The sequence below is a fragment of the Eumetopias jubatus genome, unplaced genomic scaffold, assembly GCF_037043125.1.
Source record: "Eumetopias jubatus isolate StellerSeaLion01/CBP00866 unplaced genomic scaffold, mEumJub1_p1.0 scaffold_4, whole genome shotgun sequence".
Lineage (NCBI taxonomy): Eukaryota > Metazoa > Chordata > Mammalia > Carnivora > Otariidae > Eumetopias > Eumetopias jubatus.
In genome coordinates, this window is record NW_028274810.1 from 85,411,366 (window position 1) to 85,433,466 (window position 22,101).

At 37.3% G+C, this 22,101-nt stretch overlaps 1 protein-coding gene across 10 annotated transcripts in view; it reads right to left on the reverse strand.

The window, feature by feature from the left end:
- The window catches only part of EPB41 (erythrocyte membrane protein band 4.1), a 192,633-nt gene that overhangs the window by 67,047 nt on the left and 103,485 nt on the right, over positions 1 to 22,101 (reverse strand). For all 10 annotated transcript variants that reach the window (XM_028113684.2, XM_028113680.2, XM_088022525.1 and 7 more), the window contains 4 exons: positions 19,312 to 19,354; positions 11,041 to 11,116; positions 8,321 to 8,539; positions 452 to 539 (listed from right to left, as the gene is read on the reverse strand). In XM_028113684.2, coding sequence (XP_027969485.1) covers positions 452 to 539; positions 8,321 to 8,539; positions 11,041 to 11,116; positions 19,312 to 19,354 — 426 coding nt within the window. The remainder of the gene's footprint in view (positions 1 to 451; positions 540 to 8,320; positions 8,540 to 11,040; positions 11,117 to 19,311; positions 19,355 to 22,101) is intronic.

A 22,101-nucleotide genomic window follows, 5' to 3' on the forward strand; every position in this document is an offset into this window, starting at 1 on the left:
TGGTTTTCATATTCAGGTGTGAGTGAGAGTAATTTACATGTTCATTCAAGTTAGAGCTCTGGTGTCTTGTCCAAAGTAATTCAGTAAATCTGGGAGGATCTTGAGAATCTGCATATCTAATAAATGCCCCAGTGACTCTGATGTAGGTGATGCTGGTTGTGAAACATGCCTTGCTGCCACTTTATAGTTTCAAATTCATCTGCATTTTAGGAAAATATCACTTCTTCCACTCTAGGTGAAATATCTTTGATCCTTACAGGGGCTTCAATGTGAAATTTCATTCTGACAGTGGAACTGCAAAGGGGCAATTCAAATTAAACACTTAAAATTCTAACAAGAACAATCTCTTTTGAATGTTTTACAATACCCCAGATAAAAGTTGGCAACAAGTATTATATGACCCAGTTCTGATACATGTATATTAATAAAGGCCAAAGATATCATTCATTACCTTTGCTTTATGAAGGTCAACACCATACATAGACAACTTTTTGGCATTCTCAAGAAATTCCAGGTCAGCTTGAGCTGGAGTCATGGACCTTTGGCAAAATAAAAATTAGAAGTTCAGCATCATAGTGCCATCTTCTACAATAATAACATTTGTATATTAGTTGCACTTTACATAAACACACAATATATATATTGTATATATGTATACACACACACACACACACACCAATATGGATATGGATATATTTCATAGTCCTGAAAGTAAAATATTAGGGAAAAGGATTCTTATCACTACCTGTGTCTAAATCATTGATATATGTCTTAGTAAAAAGAGATCTTGGAGAAAAACAAAGTCACCAAAAAACTATTAGGAAAAAAAGGTTTTAAAAAATATCCTGCTAAACAATTTCCTTATAGCTGCCGCACCACCATCAGCTCTACCCTCCCTCTCCTCTCAGCCTTTTTCTCTAACACACACAAACTCCTCCTACTAGTTTTTCTTGCCAAGGAGGTGACCAAATTAAATCCTCTGAGGGCATGGTACAATTTACAATATCCTCTTAGCTGCCTTTTTCTTTCCATACTCCTGAATTATTATGGAAATGAAACAGGAGGGCAGCTGAAGTTACTTAACTGGAGACTTAATGGGAGCAAGCTTGATGAAAAGAAATTTTCTGGTAACAGATGGTGTCCTGCCCACTAATCTAAACAAAATAAATTGGTTAATAGAAGCATGTAGATAATGGGGCTGCTTTCTCTGTTATTAAGATGTCTTCATTACTAGGCATATAATGAATTAGATTTGTTTGAAAACAATCAGTCTCACTGTCTAAATGCTCACTGTGATGATCTTTCCTTCTCCTTTGTAACTTTCCCCACTCATGAGCTGTTATGTTGAGCTCTGAAGAAAAAGATATCACTCCTAGCGCTGCACAATTCAGGCCAAATATAACTTCATACTAACAATAATGCTGCCACACCCCCAAAGAAAAACGGTATACATGCCTGTTTCCCAGAGGACTGCCTTAAACTAAACAAAGCAGGAGTGGCCTATTCATTTAACAGAAGAAAGTCTCTTCTAAACCCATCTGTCTTTACTTTCATTAAAAAGAACAAAGGGTTCCTTGGAACAACCACCAAAATCTCAGGACATAGTCTGCAGATTTGTTAATGACTCAGCCTCCCCAAATAAACTTTTTTTCCTACAAGCACTAATCATCACACCTGAGTTCTATTTAGTAGATCTAAAATTGAACACACACACACAAAAGGAGAATGGGAAAATACATATGCAAGTCTGTGATTCTAGTCACTAAAAACATCTCAGGAATGGGGTGCCTGGGTGGCTCAGTGGATGGAGCCACCTTTTCTTGGTTTCAGCTCAGGTCATGATCTCATGGTCGTGGGATCGAGCCCTGTGTTGGGTTCTGCACTCAGCGTGGAGTCAGCTTGGGATTCTCTGCCTCTGCCCCTTCTTTCAAATAAATAAAATCTTTTTTTTTAATGCCCCTTCTTTCTCTCTCTCTTTCAAATAAATAAAATCTTTTTTTAAAGCATCTCAGGTGGGGTGCCTGGGTGGCTCAGTCGTTGGGTATCTGCCTTCGGCTCAGGTCATGATCCCAGGATCCTGGGGTGGAGCCCCGCATCAGGCTCCCTGCTCTGTGGGAAGCCTGCTTCTCCCTCTCCCACTCCCCCTGCTTGTGTTCCCTCTCTCGCTGTGTCTCTCTCTGTCAAATAGATAAATAAAATCTTTTAAAAAATAAAAAATAAAGCATCTCAGGAAAGTTTTATAGGGTTTTTTTTCCATATAAAGTTATATACTTTTCTAGTTAAGGTTACTCCCAATCATTTTAGTTTTTGTTGTTACTATTATCAATGGCTTCAATTTTAGGATTTTGATGGTGGAATGGAGCTTGAAGATTACAGAATCCAACATTTTGATTTTGCTGATGAAGAAATAAGGCCCTGAGGGATCACATAGTCATGCGCAGTTGTGACTCTTAAGGCGGCAGGCTTTAGACTGGACTTCAAGTCACATTACTCACGCTGGAATCATGCCTCCTGCACCTAAGAGTGGTGACCTGGTGTCTCCCTCAATCCCTTAATTATAAAGTAAGATCCATGATAATACCTAATTCCAGAGACTAGGATAGGCAATGACCTTTTTGTTTGCTGAATGAATGAATGTGACTATGTAGGATAAAAATGAGATAATGGTTGTGAAACTGCTCTGCAAAATATGTTTATTATTATTGCAACTTTAGGTTTCTTTTTTAAAATTTTTTTAAGATTTATTTATTTGAGAGAGAGAATGTGTGAGCAGTGGGGGAGGGGCAGAAGGAGAGGAGAGAATCCCAAACAGGTTCACTACTGAGTGCGGAGCCGACACCGGGACTAATCCCACGATCCCAAGATCATGATCTGAGCCGAAATCAAGGGTCACCCATTCAACTGACTGAGCCACCCAGGCACCCCTGTAACTTTCAGTTTCTGATGATAGTACAGTGGAACATCTATACACAATTCATAAAAGAGAAAAATTTTGATCACCTGAACTTGAAGACACATTTTAAAACATTAAATGAGGCAATTGTGATAAAATCTTTTCTAGTTACTCCTCCAACTCTAAGGGACGTTAATGGGGTCAATTTAAATACAGATTTAAGTTTCAAACTATGTATTTAAATGCTTCTCTAAGTAAGCATGCTTTAAAATTGTATTAAGGGGGCGCCTGGGTGGCTCAGTTGGTTAGGCAACTGCTTTCGGCTCAGGTCATGATCCCGGAGTCCTGGGATCGAGTCCCACATCGGGCTCCCGGCTCAGCGGGGAGCCTGCTTCTCCCTCTGACCCTTTCCCCTCTCATGCTGTTTCTCTCTCTCTCAAATAAATAAATAAAATCTTTAAAAAAAAATAAAAAATAAAAATAAAATTGTATTAAGGGCAGGAGCACCTGACTGGCTCAGTTGGAAGAGTACGCGACTCTTGATCTTGGGGTTGTGAGTTCAAGGCCCACGCTGGGTGGAGATTAATTAAATAACTATATATTTTTTAAAAAGATAGATAGATACATAGATAGATAAAACTGTATTAAGGGCAGGTAGTAAGAAGAGATCTTTAACTTTTAAAACTATGAATTTTCTTGTTAGTTGAAAATAATACTTATATTTGAAGTTTGGCTGATTATTGAAACATGCTTAAACTTAGAAGTTAGCTACAATGCCAATCAGTTTTTCCTCAACTACCTGAGAGCAAACTGTCAACCAGATGACCCATCACTCCCAAAACACTTTAAAATGTGTAATTCCTACGAACAAGGACATTCTCCTATATAACCTCTATGCAACCATCAAAAGCAGGGAATAATTATTAATACATTACTGCTACCTAATCCTCAGACCCCACTCAAGTTTGGCCAGTTTTTTTAAAAATGTTCTGTACAGTAGAAAGGCCCAGTTTAGTTAGCATCATGAGTTTCATTTAGTTCATGTCTCTGGTCTTCTTCGGTCTGGAACAGTTCCTTAATCTTCCTTTGACTTTCATAATCTTTTTTTTTTTTAAGATTTTATTTATTTATTTGAGAGAGAGAGAATGAGAGATAGAGAGCATGAGAGGGAAGAGGGTCAGAGGGAGAAGCAGACTCCCCGCTGAGCAGGGAGCCCAATGTGGGACTCGATCCCGGGACTCCAGGATCATGACCTGAGCCGAAGGCAGTCGCTTAACCGACTGAGCCACCCAGGCGCCCTGACTTTCATAATCTTGACCTTTTGATAATTACAGGCCATTTATTCTATAGAATGCACCTCAATTTGGGTCTGATGTTTCTCCATGAACTGATTCAGGTTTTGCATCTTTGACAGGAATAGCACAGAAGTGGCTCCGTGTTCAATATGTCCCTTCATGGATGATGTTCGTTTTGATCACTGATGTCTGCCAGGCTTCTCTTCTGTGAAATTCCTATTTATCTCTTTGTAATTAATAACCATTTTGTTGGAATGTATTTTTTTTAAGATTTTGTTTATTTATTTGTCAGAGAGAAAGAGTGGGAGAGCACAAGCAGGGGGAGCAGCAGACAGAGGGAGAAGCAGACTCCCCACAGAGCAGGGAACCCGATGCGGGACTTGATCCCAGGACCCTGGGATCATGACCTGAGCTGAAGGCAGATGCTTAACCGACTGAGCCCCCCAGGCATCCCTGTGGGAATGTATTTTGAAACCTTCTGAATATCCTATTCCTTATCAAATTTCCAATTTACTCATTTATATCGGTATGGACTCACAGATTTCATTTCATTCAATGCAATATAATCAATTGTCCTTATTTATTTTAGTGCTTAAATTGGCCCAGATTTGGTCAGTAGGAGCCTCTCCAAGCTGGATTCTGTATCCTTCTGATCATTTCTGTCATTTTTTGAGCACTCCTTTCTCAAACAATGTAGAGTTATAGTATGTTAGTATGCATGCATGTATGTATGTGTGTGTGCCTATTTACACATCTGCCTATCTAGCTAGCTAGCTATCTACCTAGCTACCTATCATTGGGAATCATGAGTTAGCATTGAAACCTCCAGTTTCAATGCAATACCACAGGGTTTCTCCCTCTTCATAATGTGAATCTCCCTCTACTGACAGTAAAAAACCTGACTCCCATCATCATCAATATATTGACTAATTTGATCAACACCTTGTATATAACCAATCTCTCACCGCTGCCAGTGACTCCTCCCCTACATGGATACCTTCCTCACCTTGACTAGACTCTGAACTCCCCCCATGTGGGGCTGCTCCCCACCCAGGGATGCCCTCCTTACCTCACTCAGGTTCTGACTCCTGGTATTAGACTATCCCTTTCATGGACATGTTCTTCACCCTGCTCAGGCTTCAACACCCTGTATCAGGTACCACCCCATGCGAATGCCTCCACCCGATGCAGGCCTTACCCCCACATGGATGCCCTTCTCAATCTGCTCTGCCTCTGATAACTACCACCACAGGCCCATACATGACTACCCTCTTTGTACTGCTTGAGCTCTGACTCCTCACACCAGGCTGGCCCCCTACCCATGAATACTCCCACCACCCTGCTTAGACCCAATATCCCCAGCCAGACTGCCTCTCTGCATGGATGACTATCTTGCTCTCCCCTACCTAATAGCAAAACAAAATTCTTTCAGGAAGCTTTTTCTGATTATAAAATCATACATTCATTGTATAAGCACATGGTGGGGGGGAGAGAAAATCTCTCATATTCCCACTACCCACAGAACTGTACATGTAAATACAACACATGTATTTTACAAATTTAATACCACAAATTAAATTCAAATTATTTTCAACTTAAACTTTTAAAAGATCAGGGTTTCTCCTAGATTTTCAAAGACTCTTGAAGTATAATAAACTAGCTAGGAAGACGTTAGATACTTCTAAGCCATTAAGAATTTATTCAGTATCACCCAATAATTTACTACTTGAAAGCTTACAAAAGTATCTAACCAGAGAGTTCTGGCACTGGTTAACTCTTGCTCATTAAAAAGAGAAGTTAAAACAAAGTTTCTCTGTATTTATTTTGAGCAAGTGGGGTCTGGATACAAAGCCATTCAGTGAGTTCCAATGGTATGTGACAGCCTCTTAATAATGTTTGTTACATCCCCTAATTAAGGACTGAGATTTCAAATAATTAAGTGGGGGACAACTGACAAGTTTACATACTTTCCTACTACCCATCAATGGAGGGCAATTAATTTTAAAGCAATCTTGATTTGCTAGTATAAATTTACAGTGTTAATTATAACTTCAAAGTCTATCTGGGCAAAGGGCCACTAACTAAGGGTTCCATGTAAGTAGGCGGTCTTCTATTTATCTGAGAACAGGGTGGTATTTGCTTGTACTTTTCAATGCATAGTAAAATGCTTCTGCCTCAGTAGAAGTTTCTCTGGAAATTAATTTTGGACATAATTAAATTTTCCATTAGGCTTTCTGTTTGTAAATGGTGCCAATCTTTCCAAAAAGGAGCAAGTAAATTCCAAGATGTCAGACCTTTACATTTTCTAGTCATGGAGATCCATTATTGCTTAATTTCTACCCATATATCTAAAAGAACATCAACTGGACCATATCCACCTGTCTTTTGAGATCATTTCACTTATTTGGGTTTAAATTCTGTTAAGTTCCAAAAAGTAGTTCTCTAAACCCAGATTCACATCCATCACTTGTAAAATGGCGTTAAGAATTATTATCCTAGCAAATACTCTCACTATATACTACTAGTCATCATGCAATGCGCTTCACATTTTTAACAATCACAAAATTCATATCATTATGCTTATTTTTCAGATGAGAAAACTGAAGCTTAGAGAGCTTAAGTCATTTACTAAGAGTCAAAAAGTTAATAAGGAATGGAGTCTGAATTCAAAGTACAACAGGCTGATTCCAGAGCCCATGCTTCCCACTGCCTAGCTCAGTGGTTCTCAAACTTTTTGACCTTAGGATCCCTTCCCTCTCTTAACAATTATTGAGGTCTCCAAAGAGCTTTTCTTTACATGGGTTATATCTATCAATACTCACTACATTAGAAATTAAAACTAAGAAGATTTTTAAATACTTATTAAATCTTTAAATAATAATAAGCTCATATTTTAACGTTCATAACTTTTTTGTGTGAAAAATAACAATATTTTCCCAAAATGTAGTAAAAAAAAAAGTGACATTGTTTCACATATTTATAAATTTTTTAAATATCTGATTTAGAAGATATCTGGATTCTCCTAATTCAGACTAACATAACTCAGGGTACTACTAACTCAAGACCAACATCAGATATTCACGTTAATAAGCTAAGGTAGCCTGTAAAATGCAGTGTTAGCAAGTCCCTCAAATAACCATGGGATGTATAGTAGGAAGAAACACAAATTATTCTGGCACTTTAATATTAGCTAACATTTACTGAATTTTGACAATGTGTAAGACACTGTATTAAGTTTTTCCACAGGGATGCCTGGGTGGCTCACTCAGTTAAGTATCTGCCTTCGGCTGAGGTCATGATTCCAGGGTCCTAGGACGGAGTCCCACATCGGGCTCCTCGCTCAGTGGGGAGTCTGCTTCTCCCTCTGCCTGCCACTCCCCCTGCTTGTGCTCGTTCTCTCTCTCTCTCTCGGACAAATAAATAAATAAAATCTTAAAAAAAAAGTTTTTCCACATAATACCTTTTCTAATCCCATCCATCACCCTATTTCCTCTGAGGAAATAAGTTCCATCAGACATATAAGGAACCTGAGGCTCAGAGAGGTTAAGTGAGTAACTCAAGGTCACAAGGCCAGGACCAAGCAGAGCCAAGATCTCAACCCAGTTCAGTCTGACCATATGCCCTTGGTTTTGATCAATTTGTTATGATACATTCCAACATCACTAATTATTTCCATGCAAAAAAGCATTGAATTCAATAAAGACTTTTCAAAATTCCCTCAGGGGTCTCATGGGTCCTCTGGAGTCTATCCATGTACACAGATCCTAAGAACCCCTGCTTTAAGGATCTTAAAGTACCTAATTCAGCATAATAAGTTTAAAATCTGAAAAAAAAAAAGTAAGGCAACAAGAGCTAACATTTACTGAGCACCTATTATGTGCCAGACACAGTGCTTAGTGCTTTACATCTATTACCTCATTTAGTTTTCATCCTTCAACACAACACCTGTTATTCTGATGAGAAAACTGAAGTTCAGAGGGCTTAAGTGATTTGCTCAAAGTCGAACAGTGGAGGGGCTTGAGCTGACTCTACAGCACCACATCCCCTCTAAAACAAACACTGAATCAAAACCAGGCCAACAGTTTAAACTTATTCCAAAACAAACACAGAAAAAACCTGGAGACATATTTACCTGTATGACTTATGCAGTTCCATGACCTTCTCTTCAAGTTCCTTGGTCTGATTTGGGGCCAGTTTAAAATCACTAACATAATCGGCACCATGAAGTTCTGGGTCATAGTCTCCCAGCTCAGACTGGATGGTGTAAGAACCTAATAATGCTAAGGTTGCAAAGGAACAGGGCAGACGTCCTGCAACTATGTCCTGTCGAAGCTGAAGGCATAAATAGTATCTACAGGCAAAAGAGAAAAAAAATTACCATGTCAGCAACAACAAAGACAAAATATAGAGAAAGAGGAAGAAAAGGGGAGTGAGAGGGAGGGAAGGACGGAGAAAAACAAGAGAGATTAAATAAATATGAAATAATATTAGTAATTGTTCAATCTAGGTAGTGGTTATATGATTGTTCATCATACTATTATTTTTTCTTTTCCATGTGTTTTAAAATTTTTCCATGTAAAACATTAAAAAAACCCAACAACCCTGTAACTATGTTGGACTCATGTTTGGAAGGCAACTTAGAAAGAGGAAGTTGCTAAGACAGTAGATCTTAAAAGTTCTCATCACCAGGAAAAACATTTTTGTAATTATGTATGGTGATGGTTATGCACTAGACTTATTGTGGTGATCATTTCATAATACATGCAAATATCAAATTATTCTGTTAGACACTTGAAATTAATACAATGGTATATGTCAATTATATATCAATAACAAAAAAGAAAGAAAGAAAAGAGGTAAAGTTGGGAAAAGTCTGAAGGAGGTAAGGAAATTAATATTTTATTGAGTACATTAAGTACCATATACATATAAATTATCTCACCTAATTTTCACAAAAAAACTTGTGAAGTGGGTATCATTACCAGATTACAGATAGGGAGGCAGCTTCAAAGACTAAGCTTGCTCAATGTCATATAGTAACAAAGGTTGTTTGGCTCCAAAACTGGACTCCTTCTATCATACTGCTTTGCCAAACGTGTAGATACTGTCCTTCATATATAACAATGACATTATTGACACATTTTTACCAGGGGATGAACAGTTTCAGTTCTTTTCCCTTCAAGATGGGCTAAGCTGCATGTAGCCTTCCACACACTATCATATTGTAGGACTGATTCCACCCATGTGCTAAAGTATTGGGAATTCAAACTGAGCTTGAAACTGGTCAATAGAACAGAGTGCGCCTACATATGTTAGACACTCATCTCTATCAGTATCATGTTTACAACTATGATCCTGACCTCCTTAGCACTTTTTCTAGCTGAGTTGACCAATATAGACTGTTTTACCAAACAGGAAAGCTGGGAGATATGATGCAACTGAAAATTCCTGTATTGATTCAAATTATATCCTTGGTTTGACCATAACAAGATGTTGAATAATGTAGGTATCAACAACCGCTTCTGCTAACTATGATTAGTCACTACATATTTTTTTTAAAAAAGAGGAATGCCAACCAAATCACAAGGATCTTAAACTCCTCTAAAATGTAGGTAATTAGCAAAGAATTTTAGGGATTTGTTTTGTTTTATACATAACCTCAATGAAGAAAGACGACTAAGAAGCAACTCTAAGAGACAAATATTACCTGAGAAAAAGAAATAAAAAAACAATTTTTTTTCAGGCAGAGATGGCATGTCAACTTCAAGCATGTACTAAGGATTAACTAGACAAAGAATAATTTTTTAAAAATTTCACTGTACTTGACAATCAGACTTAAGAGTTTACTTAGGCTATCCCCCTATTTGAGAGATCTGAGAACTGAGGTACAGAGACTGTATATATGTCTGAAGTCAGATAGTGGACAGCAAAATCAGAACTAGAAAGCATTTTCTCAGCAACCAACAATTCCATTGCCAAGCACCTACTATGTATAAGGATCATGCAAGGTGTTATGGATATAAATATGTACAGTAGCATTCTAAGATACTGCTTTTCCATTTTCTTTTTTTAAATTAGTATTTATATAGAACCCAATAAAGGCCACTTTCCTAAAATCAGGAAGTTGTTTTCAAAGGGTACAAGATTTATTTCATAAACTAAGTGGGCTTAAAAATTACTGAGGAAGATTCAGTTCGTGAGGATTATGCACCTAATCATACACTTTAAAGAGAGATAAGAAGAAATAATAACACACACATACACACACACACATGAAATAATAATAAATCAGATTTCAGCTTTTTTAATCCCTATAACAGAAAACATGGTAGGGAAGCAGTATTTTTTTAAATAATTTTTTATTGTTATGTTAATCACCACACATTACATCATTAGTTTTTGATGTAGTGTTCCATGATTCATTGTTTGTGCATAACACCCAGTGCTCCACGCAGAATGTGCCCTCTTTAATACCCATCACCAGGCTAACTCATCCCCCCACCCCCCGGTAGGGAAGCAGTATTAAAAAGAGAAAGTACTAGAGCTATTTTATCACTTATATTTTTGTCTTGCCCTTTGGAGGGCATGTGGTTCATAGATGCCCTATACACACCTTGGCATAGTACTCATGATAAGCAAGGTTAATTCCCCTGCCAATTTCCTCTGGGCATGTCACAGATATATGAGTCTTCTAGGCTCACTTATTTGCAAACCTGTCTTGAGGAGGCCAGATGCTTTCCATCCTAAGTTTAAAAGCACTTCATTTTTCTTCAGTTCTAAATAGAAAAATTCCCAGAGCTTATGATAATGAGAATTACTTATTATATATTTAACTATTAATCAGTTATTTACCTTGTTATATCTTCTGTTAACTGTGCTGGGTCAGGTGGATAAAACTTTACATTAAATGTGAAATTCCAGGGGACACCTGTAAAAGTAAACACAAAAAGAATTGTATGCTTATATCTAAGTTTCTGATTGTTAAAAGTACATAAAATATTCAAAGTTTTCTTTTCCTGAGGTTTTTTAAATATTCTCATGCTTTGTGGAAAAAATTTGATTTTTATTAAAGAAAGAAAAAGTTATTTAGAACCACTTAAGAGTTTGAAAGCGATTTTTTTCTCTTTGAGCTCTGTGTTAAGTAACTGATATAAAAAGCTTGATAACATCCAGAATTGGTGGGGAAAATAAACAATTATCTATTGTTAATATGAGTATAAATTGATACAACAACCATATCTAAGGAGAACAATTTGACCATATCTTTCAAAACATAAAACATATATATTCTTTCACCTCCCAGCTCTATTTCCATAAATGTGTCTATTACATATGCCTAAACATGGTCCGAATGGTATATGCATAAGATATTGTTTGTAATAACAAATGTCTGGAGACAACCTAAATATTTACTTATTTAGCAAGAGAAGATATATTTCCAAGATATAGTGTTAGGTGAAAAAAATATCAAGGTCAAGAACAGTGCATAGAGAAAGCAACCATAAGGGGCGCCTGGGTGGCTCAGCCGCCTAAATGCCCGACTCTTGGTTTCGGCTCAGGTCATGATCTCAGGGTCGTGAGATGGAGCTCCTCATAGAGCTCTCACTCAGCATGGAGTCTGTTTGGGATTCTCTCCCGCTCCCTCCGGAGTGCCCCTCCCCTCGCTGTGTTCACTCTCTAATAAACAAAAATCTTTCAAAAGCTAAAATTTAAATTTAAAAAAAGCAACCATGAAAGAAGTATATGTTAGGGTATGATTATATATGCATAGACAATCCCTATAAGGATATATACTAAACCATTTATAGTAGTTAGGAAGTTAGGAAGGGGAACTTTTAGAGAGGAAAATGAAGATGGGGAAAATAGGATGAAGACCTATTTTCACTGTATACATTTTTATACCATTTGAATTTTGTACATATACTACTTATTAGATATAAACATATAACTTTTTTAAAGAATAATCTTTGTCTCCTCCTACTAAACTGCAAATTACTGAGCAAAAAAATTTTTTTCTGTTTTATTTGGTATGTATCCCTAGTGTCCAAAACAGTGCTTGGTAGATCATAGATGCTCAAGAAATATTTGTTGAGTGAATGAATGAAATAAAGTAACTGATCTCACAGCATTGTTGTGAAGGTCATATGAGGATGCTACAGCTCCAGGGGGCAGAAAAAAGGCACTAATATATTAAAATTACCCATTAATCCAGATCCACCAATGACCTTATGTTACTACACCTAATCAAATGAAAACAAACCAAAAAAACCCCTGTATTCTGGTTCAATTTTTCACTCCATTTAACCCAAAACAAGGAAGTTTAACTGTATTATAAATAACCACATCTAAACAGAAATGTCCCAATTATTAACTCTTTTACTTTTGTTAACAGCAATTTTAAGAAGAGGAACCCAAATTTTCAGTTCCTATTCTTTTCCATGTAAGAGATACAAGTCTGGTATGTTGCTAGTGAAGATATTCAGGTTCACTGCAAGCTAGCTCAGGGTTCAATGCAATAGAGACTAAAAAAGTTAATCACTTGGAATTAAAAAAATATTAAAGTTAAGCTTTAGTTAGTGACAGTCTCTAGAATAGCATACATATAATTAGTAATACCTTATGGAGAATATTTAGGGGGGGGAAGGTGGCTGGAAAGGCTCTAAAAAATCTTAACATTAAAATTTCTGCCCTCTTGGGGCCCCTGGGTGGCTCAGTCGTTAAGTGTCTGCCTTCAGCTCAGGTCATGATCCCGAAGTCCTGGAATCGAGCCCCGCATCGGGCTCCCTGCTCAGTGGGAAGCCTGCTTCTCCCTCTCCCACTCCCCCTGCTTGTGTTCCCTCTCTCGCTGTGTCTCTGTCAAATAAATAAAATATTTTTAAAATAAAAAAATAAAAAATAAATAAAATTCCTGCCCTCTTGGGATGCCTGGGTGGCTCAGTCAGTTAAGTGTCTGCCTTTAGCTCAGGTCATGATCCCAGGGTCCTAGGATTGAGTCCCACATTGGGCTCCTTGCTCAGGAGGGAACCTGCTTCTCCCTCTGCCTGCCGTTCCCCTGCTTGTGCATGCTCTCGCTCTCTGACAAATAAATAAATAAAATCTTAAAACAAAAAATGTTTACTTAAAAAAAAAATTCTGCCCTCTAACTCAGCAACACTTCAATGACATTCCCACCAAAGCGCATAATCTGAAGATTCATGTGCCATGAAGAAATATCAAACATCCTCAAAGTGACCACTTATAAAATAATGAGCCTGGACTCTTCAAAACTTTCAATGTTATAAAATACTTTAAAGACTCAGGAACTGTTCCAGATCAAAAAAACTAAAGAGATCTGCCAACTAAATGCAAAACATCACCGGAGATTTTCTTTTGCTATAAAGAATATTACTGGGACAACTGATTAGATCTGTACGTTACAGTATTGCTTCAATGTTAATTTCCTGCTTTTAATAACTGTATTATAGCTATATATGAAAATTCATAGTTTTTAGGATATTTTAGGGGTAGAGAGATATCATGACTGCAACTTATTTTCTTTTTTATTGAGGTGAAATTCACATAATATGAACCATTTTAAAGTATACGATTCAGTATATTTAGTGTACAATTCAGTGGCATTCAGTACATTCATAATTCTGTACAACCATCATCAACTAACTAGTTTCAAAACCTTTTCTTTTCTTTTTTTTTCCAAAACCTTTTTACCACTCCCAAAGGAAACTCTGTATCCATTAAGCAGTCACTCCCTCTATGTCCGTACCTCCTCCACCTCCAACACTTGGCAACCACTAATCTGTTTTATTTCTGTGGATCTACATATTCTGGATATTATATAAATAGAATCATATATGACCTTAAACATTTGGTTACTTTCACTTAGCATAATGTTTTCATTGATCATCTACACAGGAACATGTATCAATGTATCAGTATTTCTTTCCTTTTTAAGGCTGAATAATATTCCACTGTATGTATGTATCACATTTTGCTTACCTATTATCGGGTAATGGGCATTGGGTTGATGGACATTGGGTTGTTTCTCCCTTTTGTTTATTGTGAATAATGTTGCTATGATGCAACTTTAAAATGGTTCAGAAAAAAAACCTCTGTGTATATGTGTGTGTGTGTGTGTGACCGTATAGATAAAGAGAAAAGAAAAAGCAAATGTAGTAAAATATTAACATTTGAGGAATCTGAGTAAAGGATATTCAGGAATTCTTTGTAGCATTCTTTCAATTTTCTGTTAAGTCTGAAATTATGTCAAGAAATATTTTAAATTAATAATTGAAAAAAATTCCTGCCTTCTGAGGACACAGGAAACTAGGAATTCTCATTTACTCCTACTGGTGGGGAGGTAAACTGTCACAATCAACGTAAAGGAGAGCAATTTGGCAATATCTGGTAAAACATACCCTATAATCTAGCATTCCACTTACAGGTATACATCCTCAATCAAGTGTTTTGTTTTGTTTTGTTTTTTAAGATTTTATTTATTTATTTGAGAGCGAGAGAATGAGAGATAGAGAGCACGAGAGGGAAGACGGTCAGAGGGAGAAGCAGACTCCCTGCTGAGCAGGGAGCCCAATGTGGGACTCGATCCCGGGACTCCAGGATCATGACCAGAGCCGAAGGCAGTCGCTTAACCAACTGAGCCACCCAGGCGCCCTCAAGTGTTTTTTTAAACTGTGGATCATGATCCATTGTGAAGTCAGTTTAGTAGGTCAAAAACAGCATTTTAGGGGCGCCTGGGTGGCTCAGTTGGTTAAGCGACTGCCTTCGGCTCAGGTCATGATCCTGGAGTCCCGGGATCCACATTGGGCTTCCTGCTCAGCAGGGAGTCTGCTTCTCCCTCTGACTCTCTTCCCTCTTGTGCTCTCTATCTCTCATTCTCTCTCTCTCTCAAATAAATAAATAAAATCTTTAAAAAAACCCAGCATTTTAAAAAATGAAATAGAATACAAACAAAAAAAGTCAGAGGATATCCCTCATAGTAAAGATTAAGAATCGTTTTGTGAAATTTTCTTTTCAACTGAGATGAATTTCAAAAATCATGTTGAGGAAGAAAACCAAATCACAAATGGCTAACTGTTAAATAATTAAATTTATATGATGTTCAAAAGGTAAAACAATATTTTTAGGTATACATTCATAGGTAACAGAAACTACTTAAAAATACAATGAAATCATTAACATAAAATTCAGGACAGTTGTGACCCCTGCAGGGAAAGGAGAGACACATTTATAAAAACTACACCTGGACTAGAGAATTTTTTAAGCATAAGTTGTGTACGTTATATATCTGTATTGTTCGGTATATGTAGAAGGTATAAGGATTCCTTCCTTCCTTCCTTCCTTCCTTCCTTCCTTCCTTCCTTCCTTCCTTCCTCCCTCCCTCCCTCCCTCCCTCCGTCCCTCCCTCCCTCCCTTCCTCCTCCCTTCCTTCCTTCCTTCCTTCCTCCCTCCCTCCCTCCCTTCCTTCCTCCCTCCCTTCCTTCCTTCCTCCCTCCCTCCCTCCATCCCTCCCTCCCTTCCTCCTCCCTCCCTTCCTTCCTTCCTTCCTCCCTCCCTCCCTCCCTTCCTTCCTCCCTCCCTTCCTTCCTTCCTCCCTCCCTCCCTCCGTCCCTCCCTCCCTCCCTCCCTTCCTCCTCCCTTCCTTCCTTCCTTCCTTCCTCCCTCCCTCCCTCCCTTCCTCCCTCCCTTCCTTCCTTCCTCCCTCCCTCCCTCCCTCCCTTCCTTCCTCCCTCCCTTCCTTCCTCCCTCCCTCCCTCCTCCCTTCCTTCTTTCCTCCCTCCCTTTTTTGAAGGTATAAGGACTTCTTGCTTTTGCTCTGCACTATTACAGAAAGGGGCAGAGATGGATAGCCACACTGAGTAGGGGAGATCTCTCTTATTCACAACCAAGGGAATTAAGCTGGGAGGAAAGGGAGAGATTGATAAACCTCCAAAAGAGGTTCAAATGAATAAATGGGTCTGAGGGAAACTTCAACAGACAAAGCAATACTATCTATGGTATATAGGTATGGATATATAAGAAAAAACATAAAAAAAACCATGGACTGAATCACCCCAAATTCATGAAAACAGGTTTCAGTGGCTAGGGAGAAAAGAGGGCAGGACTAGGAGGAAAACAAAAAAGATAGAACTTACCGGTACTGTCCTATTTTAAATTTAAAATGTTAACACATGTTAATTCTGGGTGATATGTACATGGGTTATTTGTTACATTAGCCTCCATACTTCTCTGTATGTTTTTCATATGGAAAAAAAATCCTTCTGGTGAGTATCTATTTCAATTTTAGATATTTGTATTTTTTATTCTACTTCTAGGAACTTACCTACAGGAACATATATATGTATGCACTTATATAAGTGAACGTGAACCTATATAAACGTTCACTGCAACCTTGTTTGTAATAGCAAACTATTGAGAATAACCCAAAATGGCCATCAAAATGACTGCTTATATATATTGTGTAACAACTATGTCATCAAGAAAATTTTTAAACAAATTTATATGTGTTGATATGAAGAATACTCCAAATTATGTTAAATAAAAATATTGGTTGCATATTTATATTAAATACATATAAAACATGCCTATTAAATACATATTTATGTAAATGTACATAGTAAAATATGATATGCATGTAAACATATATGTGTTAAATACATATTTATATTAAAATACGTGTATGTCTATGTACACTCAGCACATCTCTGGAAAGAACCCAAGGAATTAAAGGATGGGGTAGAAGGGCGATTTAGCTGGCATTAGATTCATCTGTATCTTTTAATTTTATTCCACATATTTGTATCACCTATTTAAACAAATTTTTAACTATATATAATACATAATGCATAGATAATATAATACATAACAATGTACAACAGTCCCCCCTTATCCATGGTTTTTTTTTTTTTTAAGATTTTATTTATTTATTTGACAGAGAGAGACAGCGAGAGAGGGAACGCAAGCAGGCTTCCCGCCAGGCAGGGAGCCCGATGCGGGGCTCGATCCCAGGACCCTGGGACCATGACCTGAGCCGAAGGCAGACGCTTAACTGACTGAGCCACCCAGGTGCCCCCTTATCCATGGTTTTACTTTCCCATGGTCAACCACGATCTGGAAGTAGATGATCCCCCTGATATACGGTCAGAAGATCAATAGTAGCCTAAGACGAGGTCACAATGCCTGCGTCATTCACCTCCCTTCGTCTCATCACATAGGCATTTCATCACATCACATTATCATAGGAAGGGTGAGTACAGTCCAATAAGATATTTTGAGAGAGAGACCACGCTCATATAACTTTTATTACAGTGTATTGTTATAATTGTTCTATTTTATTATTAGTTATTGTTGTTAATCTCTTACTGTGCCTAATTTATAAATTAAACTTTATCAAGATACATATGTATAAGAAAAAAACACAGTATATACAGGGTTTGGTACTATCTACAATTTCAGGCATCCACGGGGGGACCTGGAACGTATCTCCTATGGACGTGGGGGGACAAGAATACTATACAGCATAATTCTATTTTTGAAAGGCAAAATTTATATATGCCTAGAAAAAATCCTGTAGCTTATACCAACTTAACAGTAATTGTATCTAGAGGATAGAATTTAGGGCCCTTTTACTTTTTTCATGATATATTTCCCTAATGTTTAAATTTTTCACAATGGGTAAATATTATCTGTGTGACAAAAAATATTTTTTTAAAAAAACAAAATCTTTGCAACAGATAAATGTTGATCTTCTCTTTGGCTTAATGAAATGTTTACATTTTGATTCCCTATTTAAGTTTGTGCTACAGACAAGGTTTTCCTTTCCCATGTTAAAGGAAGGGTTCTTATTATTTTGTAAATTTTTTTTAAATGACAAACACTGGTTCTTTTTCTTAGCAAGATTTTTTTCTATAGCTAGAAATTCTATCTAGAGATCATTACATCTATATAATCTACTAGATACTCTTCTCCACTCATCATAAATTCTGCTTTAACTTTTCTTCCTAACCAGTCTTCTTGTATAATCATTTGTTTCTGAGTAATACTGAATATTAAAAGAATTTTCATGGAAGGGGACTTGGAGTTATGTTTTTCTTGTCATGCCTCAAATATTCCAAAAATGTATTGCTCTTACTTGCATTTTATTTTTTTTATTTTATTATTTATTTATTTATTTATTTTGCTCTGACTTGGATTTTAAAACATTTTATAGGCAAAGAACAAATATGGAGAGTTGCCAGTCCAAAGGAGTATTTTGTTTTTCTATCTCAAGGAATATAAATTATAAATATGTCTAACAGAAAACATTTCACTACAGCAAGATTGTTTTCTTTTAAGAAACAAATGAAAAATAAAATTTGTTTTTAGGTGATAGAGTTAAAACTTACTAACCATGATGAATAACCTCTATTGCAGTTCCTAAAAGTTTCCTTAAAAATAAACCAAAAAGACATTTAGTTGTAAACAAGAGAAAAAGAGTCTCTACCCCTTAGCTAGCCCTTTGGGCCTGGAGCTACAAAATACTAATTTACACTTTATTCGACCTAGAAATATTTATCTCAGGAGAGCTGTCTGAGCAGGGGTACAACAGTAACATACTAGAGGGCTTGGCGTTAGGAGAAAAGTCACAATGTCAGAGGGCCATTGGCAAGGAAATTTCATTTTTCTACTAACAGAAGAACTGTTTGGAAGAAGATTATTGAGAATGGACTGACTAGAGAAGAAAACATGAAGAAGGTTAGAATGCAACAGTCCAGAACAATTTAAAAGGACCAGGACCAGACAGCAAACTCCTTTGAGAACTGACTCCCATATCCTTTTTCTCTTCTCATCTTTGGTCTTCTCAAACTTGTTTTTCTCAACCATTCCAATCTTCCCCAATTTTGCCTAGTTGTAAAGAAAAAAATCAAGATCTGACCTACATCTCAATCATGTCCACCTCTGTTGTATCTTTCTATCATGGAATCTCCTCCTTCTAAGGGAAGGCTTTATCTCAATTTCAGAGCCACCTGCCATAGCCAGGATTCTAAAGTGACTCATAGCCAGAAAATGGGTGAAAATCCTCTGACCTACTAAAAGAAAGAAAGAACTATAAAAAGGGCTAGATTCACTTACCACGAACTTGCTTTTTTATTTCTTTGGCAGAATCCAGCCATGTCTGTAAAAAGAAGAAAAGGCATTCACACACAGCTCCAAAACACACAAAGCACAGAGTACCAGAGCAGGATTACTGGACATTTTCGAATAGATTCTCTCGGTCAATCTATATCTCTGATATTCTCTGCATTAATTTCACACAGCATAGTAAATGTGAGCAGAGAAATAGGGAGCCAGACAGTTAGGAATGAATCCTAACTCCACTACTTCCTAGCTGAGCGATTTTAGGCATCTCTGTATCTGTTTTCTCATCTACTAGAGGAAATTAAAATGAGGTACTAGTAGCAGTGCCCGTCTCATACACTTATTGTGAAGATTAAATGAGCTAACACATGTAAAACTTTTAGTAAAGAAGAAATGCTAAATAAGCACTTGCTATTTTTATCATTCTGTAAAGAGTAGTAGAGATATAACCAGGATTAATTAACATCACCCAGATCTTATTTTTCCCTCCAACTCTGACCTCCAATCTCATTTAAGTTTTCTATGTCAACATGGCATCTGGTACATGTTTCATGCTCAGTTAATATTTATTGGATGAGTGATTATGTTGTTTTCCCTGACTACTCTTGCCCACACTAATCTCTCCTTTTACTGTTCTCCAACCCCACTTAGAGTCTACACACCATTAGGGCAGGATTCTTCAATTTATGGTGGACCATGAAAAATAATGGCACTTGGAAAGAGCCTCACCATTAACATCTTTTGCAGGCTCCTTGGGAAATGTTCAAAGACAGAAATTTCTAAATTAAATTGTTTAAAATATTTTTATTGATATAAGAGACATACAAAAACATACCTAAAACATAAGTGTATAGCTCAATAACTTATCAAAGTGAACACATGAGTTTAACATTGTCAGCACCCAGGAGCCCCTCTCCTGCTTCCTCCCAATACCTCTCCATACCCTCCTCCAAAAGGTTTAAAACTGAATTTTAGTGATATTTAGAGTAAAGTACCCCTTCCTCGCCCTCTATCAACAAAGACAAAAGGCACAAGGCTACCATTCTATCTGCCCTGCCCAAGAAATGAACTTGAATTCCACAACCTTATATTTGATTATATACTACTTTAACTGTTTTATAAAGGTAGTCATCACAACAGACAATAAACACAAGAGTGAAGATTAATTTCCTTTTCTGTCCCCTTTCTCCACAATTAACACAGAAGATTAAGAAATGTGTTAAAAATATACCATTTAATATAAAATTATTCCTTAGAATAAAAACTAAGCACACACTTGTTTAAGCCCTGTCAGAAAGGCAGTAACTCTCATTTCTCATTATGATTATAGAACTTTAAGTTGTTACAGGTCCAAAGGCAAAGGAAGACTTCAAAAAGTCCAATTAATAAGTTTCATGGAACCACTGAGAATCATCATTTATACCATGCAACCCAGAACTCTTAAGAAAGACTACTTTTTACCACTTTGGAATGAAACATCACTCACCATAATGAGGCAACTCTATATTTTCCACTATTTTTTTAGAGAAATCTCCCAAGGTAACCTGAAGCTGCCAAGTGTCTTACAGGGATTTTTCAGCCATTCTATGACTCTGGAGCTAGAATTCCCACCAATTTGACATAACGAGGGCAAACCCAGATTTGTGTCAATCACATGTGACTCCAAGGTATTAGTGACGTTATAGAACAAATTATTATTGCTTCAGTACCTAGAGCTCCAAATCCAAATAAAAAACAATGTGTACAAGATAATAAAAATCAATGTGTACAAGAATAGGTACTTTTATGCTCAATTTAAATGATTCAATTCACAGCATTTTATTTAGCCAACAAATATTTGAGGAGTAACCCCATGTGCTAGGCACTGAAGTTTCAAAACAGGATTTAAAAATTGTACTTGTCCTCAACGAGCTGTCGGTCTAATGGAAGAGGTGAAAAGTGAACAACTGATTTTTTATTCTAAGTGTGAGAATGATGATTATAGTAATGTGTGAGAGTGCTATGAGCACAGAGGAGCACAGAGGAGGTGCACCAAAATGGACTGGGGAGAAGAGGCAGTTAGGAAATGTTTCTCAAGAGAATGTTTGGGAGACCTAAGCCGCATCTTCATGGACAAACAAGAGTTAGCCAGGCAAAACAGAAGAGGGAGTAAATAAAAAGGCCCAGGGTATAAAAGAACATGTCTCAGTTGTGACATGTAGGTGAGCATAGCTGGAACGAAGAAGTGAGGAGGGGAGATACAAAACGGAAGAGAATGGTATGGTAAAGGTCAGATCAGGGGGAACTCAGTATTTCACAGTAAGAAACTCTGACTTTTTCAAGTTCCAGGCAAGGGGGAGCCATTGAAGGATTTAAAATAAAGGAGTGACATGAATTAGAGGAAGGACTATATAAAGGGAGACCAAATGAGGGGTTGCTGTTGAGAACGATAACTGTGGTACAGGAGAGAATAACAGTTATGGGTACAGGCTTTGAAGTCAGATAGTCTTGAGTTCTAATCCTGTCTCAACCTCTCTACCATTTACTAGCTGTGTAACCTTATATAAGATCATCTAAATCTCAATTTTCTCATATATAAAATTGGGATAAAACTACCCTCCTCGGGGTGCCTGGGCGGCTCAGTCAGTTGGGTGTCCAACTCTTGGTTTCAGCTCAGGTCATGACCTTGGGGTCCTGGAATCAAGCCCCACACTGAGCTCCCCACTCAGCATGGAGTCTGCTTGAGGATTCTCTTTCCTTCTCCCCTCCTTCCACTCTCTCTCTCTCTCAAATAAATAAGTAAAT